The sequence below is a fragment of the Ammospiza caudacuta genome, chromosome 2 (assembly GCF_027887145.1).
Source record: "Ammospiza caudacuta isolate bAmmCau1 chromosome 2, bAmmCau1.pri, whole genome shotgun sequence".
Taxonomy (NCBI): domain Eukaryota; kingdom Metazoa; phylum Chordata; class Aves; order Passeriformes; family Passerellidae; genus Ammospiza; species Ammospiza caudacuta.
In genome coordinates, this window is record NC_080594.1 from 2,056,684 (window position 1) to 2,065,488 (window position 8,805).

General features: G+C 50.3%; 1 protein-coding gene across 1 annotated transcript in view; it reads right to left on the bottom strand.

The window, feature by feature from the left end:
* Nucleotides 1-8,548, bottom strand: part of ADAMTS5 (ADAM metallopeptidase with thrombospondin type 1 motif 5) — a 34,782-nt gene extending 26,234 nt beyond the window's left edge. The window contains exons 1-2 of the mRNA XM_058823269.1: nucleotides 8,312-8,548; nucleotides 6,473-7,330 (exon numbers count right to left, since the gene is read on the bottom strand). Coding sequence (XP_058679252.1) covers nucleotides 6,473-7,330; nucleotides 8,312-8,548 — 1,095 coding nt within the window. The remainder of the gene's footprint in view (nucleotides 1-6,472; nucleotides 7,331-8,311) is intronic.
* Between the last annotated feature and the right edge of the window lie 257 nt (nucleotides 8,549-8,805).

The following is an 8,805-nucleotide window of genomic DNA, read 5'->3' on the forward strand; positions in this document are numbered from 1 at the left end:
CTCAACTTTTCATACTCCAGCTATAGCACGAGGAAAGAGGGGACTCGTGATCCATAAAACCGGTTTCCAATGATTATTTCACTCTGCTTTTTTTTTGCTTCTACTAGAAAGTTAATCAGCTACTCAGATCTGGATGCTCAATTGCCTTGAAACAGTGGCAGAAGAGTTAAAGAATGTTTTTTGCTATTTCTAAAGAAGGAAAGGAGCATGGCACTTGATCTGCTTTACAGTAGTTTCAAAACAGAAGAATGACAAGGCAATGCATTTGCTATGCAGGAGGCAAGTGATGCTAAGCTTTGGCAAAGGAATGGCTTAGTAAAACTAAGCTGTACGTCACAAGTCTAGTAGTTAATTAGACAGCTCATTAGAGGCCAAGTTTTCTTGGCATCCCAAATCCATCAGGAGCAGCTGGCTGGCTGCCATGTGTACATGGCCTTGTTGTGAAGGGAGGTAACTGTCACCATGTCCTGACTGGAGCAGGGAGTTCATTTCACCTGAAATGTGTTCTATAGTAGGTTTCAAGACAAGAATAAACTGTTTAGTGAAACCTGGGATTAGGTCAGAGCCCGCTGACCAGATCCAAAACATGATGTGAGCACTAACATGGACACTTTGGTGGGATTTAAGGGCAGAAGAACATGTCCTCAGGTCTTCTGAGTTATCTACCCCTCACAGGGCTTGCAGTTTGGGATCCTGTGGGCCCTAAAGTGCCACAGTTCCACAGGCTGGAACAGCTGGGCACTTTGCTTACTGAGGTTCAGATGTTTCATTCAGATGTTTCTCCACCTTTGGCCCTGAGGGAGGCCGAGCCCACAGAGCTTCTCAGATCAGGATGAGAAGAACCCACAGGATGAGGCTTTGTGCAGGCCAAGCTTCACATCACCTTCTTGTAAAGCACAGCTAAAACCTTTACAGTTCTGCTCACTGGTCCTTTTGCAGCAGCTCATCAGCTCAAGCCTTTTCCCACTAAGAACACGATACAGCTACAAATTCCTTCCAGGGACGAGGCCAACTAGAAGCATCTTTTTCCGGAGAGCACTTTATGGTCTACATCAGGCTCCTGCCAAGCACACAGGGAGCTGTGGCTCCTCCTGGAGCAGCCCCTGAGCCCAAGGTTTCCCTGAAATGCAGTCAGTGAAGGGACCTAATTTTTGGTCCCTATTGCTCATCCTTCCTCCTTCCCACTGAACAGCCTGTGGTAAATCACAGAAACAGTTCCTCTCCATGCTTGAGGAACCCAGACCACCTTGCTCCAGGCGCTGCGCTCCACTCAGCGGCTTCAGGTCACGATTCCCCTCGTTCTCACCATATGAATTACTCACTAAACAGTGACAGACCTTTGGTCAGAGGGGTGGAAAGTTTCCTTAACACCTGGAACAGCTTACGACCTCCTGGTTAAGGACCTCTCCCGGGAGGTGGGCGATACGGACCTAAAATCCCTGCAGCAGAGGAAGGAATTAGGCACGACTTTCCAATTTCCTGCAGCAGCAGCCTTCCCACCGCAGGCTGGGCAGGAGGGTGGGGTCAGGTGGTGTTGGGAACACACACATCCACCCTCCTTCAGCCCCTCTGCAAAGTGGGTGACCTTTCACTGATGTCACAGCAGCCTGGAACGGCACACGGGGTTTCAAATGCAATGTTCACATGAGCAGAAAGGATCCTGGGTGAGGAAAGGCTCGCTGGGTTACTGCTCTGTCCTCCCTTGGCCACATTTTGAGAGGGTGGCCAGAGCCTGGTTACCTTCTGAGGAAAACCACAATGGTGATAACTGCCAAACCCAAATGTATTTCCCCAGCAGTTCAGCTTAAAAATTGAGTTAATTTGTTTCTGGGGTTCATATCATAAATATGAGCCTGGGGCTTGAGCATTAAGAAAAAAAAAAAAGGACAAACAAACAGCAGAGTGATACAAACTATGGGTTATTTTAAAATACTGACAAAATGCAAATAAAGCATTTGGGATCTGCATGGGGAGAAGTTTCAGTTATGAAACTGGTGAGTGATGACCAAGTAAAAATGTGTGATTTAACCTGCCTAAGCCACAGTTCCTTTGAGGGGAAACTCCACACCATCTCTCCAGACCAGGGTGAATCAAACTTCTCCTCTATCAGTTATGTCCCACTTTGTTTTCCCTAGGGACATTATTTAAATGTGCAACAAAGTTGGTGAAAACACTATGAAACTGGTCTACACATCACACTACAATTTCTTCAGAGTATTAATTTAACAGTGAAATCTATTCTACTGACCATTAGTACAGTGACTTGTTTTACTGCTAGGGGATAATAATTGTTGGAAGATGATAACAGAGAAAAGAGAAAAAAAAAGAAGAAGAAAGAAGTAGAGCCAAAGAAAGCATGTGCTCCATGCAGTGAAATTATAATCTACAGAGCTGAGATAATACAAAGCTTGCTGTTAAATTTCACTGCACTGCCAGATGGACAGTTAAACTAAATCAAACACACCAGCCCCATATAATTACTGTGTAGAAAAAGGCAGGACAGTGGCCTTTGGCTCTAGCATGAACCCTCTGCTCGAGCCAGGCATGATGGTAGTATCACAGATGATGCTAACAAGCACTTAAGAAAAGATTTTTTCCTTGCTCCTAATGTCTGTATCTACTGTGAGAAACATCTATTTTAATCTTAGGATGATTCAGAACGGGGGGAGAAGGAAGAGAGCTGGATTTTGTCCAAATGCATTCAATAGTTCACTTGAAATTTAACTAAGAGCCACTAATGAAATAGACTGGATGGATCCTAGAGGATAATTGCTGAGCAGGCTGGACCACAGAAAAAGAACACTGTGAGTTCAACTGCAGTCCCATCTAATCTGTTTTGCTACTGTGGCAAATAATCCGGCAAGTGTTTTGTTGCACCCATAAAAATCTGAAGATGATCTGCTTCCAGCTCCTGCAAACTGTTCACTATAAAAAGGGCTGAAACAGAATAAACTCTAAATTTGCTCTTGACTTCACTGCCACTGAGAACAACTGATGAAACACTAAATTCTAAATTTGCTGTTGACTTCACTGCCATGGACAACAAGTGATGTAATCTCCAGAGAAAGAGGGCGTAGCAAGCTCTTCCTCCTCCCCACTAAAAAGCCACTTCTCAGGTGAGTTGAGGAGACTCACCTGGCCACCAGAATTGCATCCTTGCACCACCATATTCCATGGAGGATGCTCCAGGATTCATGAGGCCCAAAGATTTACAGCTGCTGCCAAGGATTAACCACAAAGTAATCCAACAGCAGGGGACTCATGTGCTCTCTAAGGCTCTTATGGTCAAGCTGCCTTGAGGAAATTTAGAAATATCAGAAAATTATCACGTTTGCTTACTGTCAAGTCAGACCTCTGCCATGCTTCATCCTGCTCCTCATGGGTCAAAATTACAGATTGTAACCACTGGGAAAATACACTTCTCATTATCAGATTTAAAAAATCACTGTGGAACCCAACTAAATTTCTGCAATATTTAGTGACAGATGATTTCTGCATCCACTTAAGTTTTTCACAATGGCCAGACATGTAACTCTAGTTATCCTTGCATTTACAGAGTAAACAGAGGACCCACTGCAGCTAATGGACCCTTGCCATCACTGATAAGCAACACAAAGCCTAAAACCAGCTTTAAGATGTTGCCTATATCACCCCAAACTGAATTCATGCTTATATTGATTTACTGTGATCTGCAGAATAATTACTTTAAGGCCCTTATCCAATTAAATACAGACTATGACCAGAAGAAGTGCCGGCTTTAACTCAGAATCAGTGAATTTCCTTCTAAATTTTTTTACATAGGAAGTACTTCCTAGTATGAATGATGATGATGATGATGACAACAACCATAATTTTAACTTCTATAATGTGAACCACTGCTAATTTAATAAAAAAGGAGAGCTGCCAATGCACTCTCAGGCTACCAATGGTTACTAATTTATCTTTAAAGAAGTAAAAACAAGCAAAGAGAATGAAGTAACACTGTTGAATTCTGTCGGGATTCTTCCTTCATATAGGAACTCAAATAAAGCCCTGTTTTGGTGTAAAAAAATACCATCCAATCAAATGTCACTCCAGAACAAAGATAATTATTATTGAGGGAGTTGTATGGCATCAGCCATGCACAATGCAGATTCTATCTACACAAAGCCAATTCCATACAGCTGAGGCCACGCATTCAGCTGACAAACGATCTGCAAATATTATTCTGTTGACAACACGAAGCTCAAGGTGGCCTCAGTCAGTAAACAAGGATGGAAAATGTACCTCACACGTTTGCCCAGTGCCTGAAAGCCAAGGCACTTAGAAAGAGACATCTGGATGCTCAAAAATCAGCATGACGATATTCAGAGCCCATCAAAACACGCAGCTACGGCTCGGCGTCTTGTAGCTTAGCAACCAACTTCATCCATCCAAAACAGAGTTGTAAAAGTGGCGCTCTCCTGCCAACTGCTGCCACTCTCATTGAAAAGCTAAACTGGAAAAAATCTCTCCTGTAGTTCAAAGCGGGGCTGTTTTCTCCAGGAAACATCTCTACTGCTTTTTCATCCTTTAACCCTTTTCGTGTTTACATTCCGCGGGGAGCAAATAGATTCATGTTGACATTTCAAGGGTAAGCATATAAAAATCGTGTGGGCTCACACACACTCTCTGCAAAGAACATCATGAACACATGTAGCAAGAAACTCCAGTCTGGTTCTTAATTCAGTCAAACACTGCCAAACAATGTCCGTGTGCACAGAGCAAAGCATTAAAGCAGATTAAGTTGTCCTGAACTGCATCGAGCAGCTAATCCCAGAGTTAAAGCTGTTAAAATGTAAACCAAGAACACACAAGCCTGTGCTTTTCTTCTCATGAAGCAGCCCTGAGCAGCAGTGCAAGCAACATTTGCATCTCAAGAGTGCAAGGAGAGCACAGGAACCGTGGTGATTTGTTTATTCTATGCACTACTTACAGCCCAGAGAGGTGATTCTATGCATTGCTCGCGAGTCTTTGAAAGCGGATTACTGATTAGCAGCACCCTCTTATTCTGGCAGGAGGGTGTCCATGCAAAGAATTACAGCTAAGCAGCTGTAAAGCAACTGCACTTTAAAGTCACATCCTATCTCTTAATAATCGACTTGAAGGTTCACAGTCGCCACCCTAAGTGTTTCAGAATTGTCATATAGCCCAGGGAAATAAGTGGGAATAGTGGCAGAGAGAAACACTCTTCAGAGAGAAGTGATGGATTCTGGCCCAGGCTTAATAAGCCATTGGAAAAGATGTTTACAGCAAACCCAAAGACACTCTGACCCAGTCTAGGTAGCCTGCTTTCATTCATGTTATAGCGATAAAAAATTGAAAGCTTGCAAATTGCACTGATGGGCTTTAACCTGCTAAAAAGGGCTCCTGTTGTACAAGTGATGCCTGACACAGAACCTAATGTTTCAACTATTTACAGCTATAAAAGCAAGCCAGGCGCTTTTTTTCTCCCTTCTGGAGCAACTCCTTCCACAAACCATCCAAAGCATCCTTTTTGGCAGGCTCCTACCATGTAGCAAAGCCGGAGAACTCAAATGAACGGAAAGTCATGCAGTTATTTTTTTCGTACTTGGGGAAAGGGAAAAAAAGAAAACACCAAACCCAAACCGCTGAAGGGATATTCTTACAGAACTTCATTGCATAAACTCGGCCACATGTCTACCAGAGCAATGTCCCTTAACGACCTCTGGCAATGTAATTAATCAACAACCCAGCGTGGAGCAGCAAGGCACGGCTCTGCATGGGCAACACGAGCAGATCCAAGCCACAGCTGATGGGGGCACCCGCTTGGGGGGCAGGACAGGGACCGCAGCCCCTGCCACCACGCAGCCCAAGTCAGCCAGCCTGTGCAGCCCTGTTTACCTGCGGGCTGCACTTACGTCCTACACCTGAACCACAAGCGCTGCTGGCTTCCAGCGCGGTGCAGCTATCCCTGCTGCAAAGAGCGTCCCGATGTGCTCCACAAGCACGACGTCTGTGTTCTTAAGGTGCTCTCCACCACCTTCCCTAGCAGGTTTGTTTGGGGACTAATTTAGGCTAGGAAGCGCTATCAGCCCTTCCCGACTGGACCACCTCTGCAGAGAGTGTTAAATATCTCACATGGACAGACAGGACAAAGTCTGAAGCAAAAGGACGTCAGGCTGAGTCCCACGACCAAAGCTCCCACCTCTCCACCGGGCTGGGGTCCCAGCACTGCACTGGTGAACCCACGGCGGGGTGACAGCACAGGGCAAGGGACACACACAGATCTCAATCCCCCTGCCATGCCCAGTAGTGGGTGCCAGTCCCTGAGATGCTGCACTGCCCGATGGACAAGCCGGATCCACGAGTGGGGAGGCAACCACTGGGCAAAGCCGAGCAGGGTGGCCGGAGGCCCGGCAGCCCGGCCACCCCAGGCCCGAGGGACACCTTTCGCTGCCATGGCCATGCCCACGGCCGGGGCCGTGCCTACCTCGCGGGTGAAGAGGATGGCGGCGTCGTAGTGGTCCTCGTGGTCGTCGTCGAGGCGGTTGTGCTGGTGCTGCCACTTGCAGAAGTTCTTGAGCGTGGTGGCGGCGTTCCTGGTGACCTCCAGCCCCTTCTCCTTGTCGCCCAGCGCCACCACCTTCACCACGGCCAGCCGCACGTGGTTCTCCAGGCTGGCGTGCGCGTAGAGCCGGGAGGCGATGGAGGCCAGCGTGAGCAGGTAGTGCTGCAGCCCCTTGCCGTACTTGCGCACCATGGAGGCGTCGGCCACCAGCAGCAGCTCCACCTGCCGGGCCCGGGACACGGAGCGCCGCCGCCGCCGCCGCCGCCCGTCCCCGCCCGCCGGGCTGGCGGGGTCCCGGGTCTCGCAGCTGGTGCGGGCCGGCACCGTCTCGAAGCTGAAGCTCTCCCTGCGGAAGACGTGGGGGGCGCGGGCCGGGCCCTCGCCGTAGATCCGCGCCGCGGCCTCTGCGTGCGGAGCGCGGCGCGCCGGGCGCACGGTGTAGCGGGAGCTGCCCACGGCGAAGAAGCCGTCGAGGCCGCCGCAGAGGTTGAAGACGGCGAGCGAGCGCGGGCTGCCGTCCACCGTGCCGCGGTAGTGGCAGCGCGGCCCGTCGCGCTCCAGGTCGAGCAGGAAGCGCTGTCCCCCGGCGTAGAGCACGTAGCCCGCCCTGCCGCCCCCCGCGTAGGTCGGGTCGAGGCGCCGCACGGCCCCGCGGGGCGGCCCGGGGGCGGGGGGCCGGGCGGGCGGCGCGCCGGGCTCGGCAGGTGCGGGCGGCGGCGGCGCGGCGCGGCCGGCACGGGCGGCCAGCAGCAACCACAGCAGCGCCGGCAGCATCCTCGCCTCGGCGCGGGGCAGCGCGGCGGCGGGAGTGGTGATTGTGGTGGCGATGGTGATGGGAATAACGGGAGCCCGCCGGCGGAGCGCGGCAGCGGGGTTAAGGGATGGGGAGAAAAGGAGAGGTGCGGGAAAGGGAAAAAAAAAAAAAAAAAAAAAAAAAGGAAGGACGAGAAAAAAAAAAGGAAATAAAAAAAGTTCTCAAGTTCTCCCTCCCGAAGTGTGAGTGGGAGAGAAAAAAATGTCAACAAAAGCCGCTCGCGTGTGAACTTTGTGTTTCTCTGCAGGGAAGAGCCGGGAGCACATGGAAAGGGAGAGAGAGGGAGAGAGAGAGAGAGAGAGAGAGGGAGGGAGAGAGAGAGAGGCAAAAAAAAAAAAAAAAAAAATCCCAAATCACTGCTGCCGGGGAGGCAAAGTGAGGAGAGAGGAAAAGGAGGAGAGACGGCTCGGAGCCGGCAAGTAGAGAAGTTTGAGCACTTCCCACTCCCCTTCCACTTCTCTGCTGTAGTCACCGAATCATCACCAGTAGCAGCAGCAGGTCTACTGCGACTCGGCACTTTCTCGGGCTCCGGTGGGCTCCTTTCCTTCTTTTGCCCTCTTTTGTTTTGAAGAGGAGGAGGAGAAGGGGAGAGAAGAAATTCAGACACCCAAAACCGCCTCGATGGTCTCCGGTGAGATGGTTAAAAAGAAAAAAAAAAAAAAAAAAAAGGGAGAAAAAAAAAAGCCCAAGAAGCGTAAAACGTCCTGGACTTCTGTAAAAGCCCCCTCCCTGTATCTTTCCTGTTGTTGTTGTTGTTATCCCCAGTCTGTCGATGTGAACAAGAGGAGAAGGGAGAGAAATGTGAAGATGAGAGGAGGTGGAACAATGAATTTATAGCGGAATGCCATCCTGCAATGGCAATTTCAACAATTCGTCACTGCAGGCTGCCTCTTAAAGGGAGAGCTTCAAAACCACCACTCCCACACTTCCTTCTCATTTAATCAGACAGAAGGAGAAACTTGAGGGGAGGCGGAAAGGGGGAGGGGGGGCGGCTTCGGGGGGAGGAGAAACCAGCGAGAGTGAGCGGGAGAGAGGGAAGCGGGAGAGGAGAGGAGCCGGAGGGAGCGGGGCCGCGGCACGGAGACAGACCGGCGGGAGAGAGACGTTTGTGTGTGTATGAGTTGTGTGTGTGAGAAACGCGAGCTGCCCCGCACCGCCGGCAGCCGCAGCAAGGGGCTCGGCATGTGCCCGGCCGGAGCCGCGCTTACCTCGCGTCCTGCCGGGGCTGCGGCTCGCAGGGCTCGGGGAGCACCAGGAGGAGGAAGAAGAGGAGGAGGAGGAGGAGAGGTCTGTGCCTGGCTCCGGAGCCAGCGGGGGAGCTCTGCCGGGCTGGTGGAGCCCCCGGGTCCCGCCGTGTCCCCGCTCGGCCCCGGGCAGCGCCGAACTTCCCTCCCGTCTTTGTGTGCGCCCCGGCTGTCATCAGTGCCGCAAGCTGTCACCC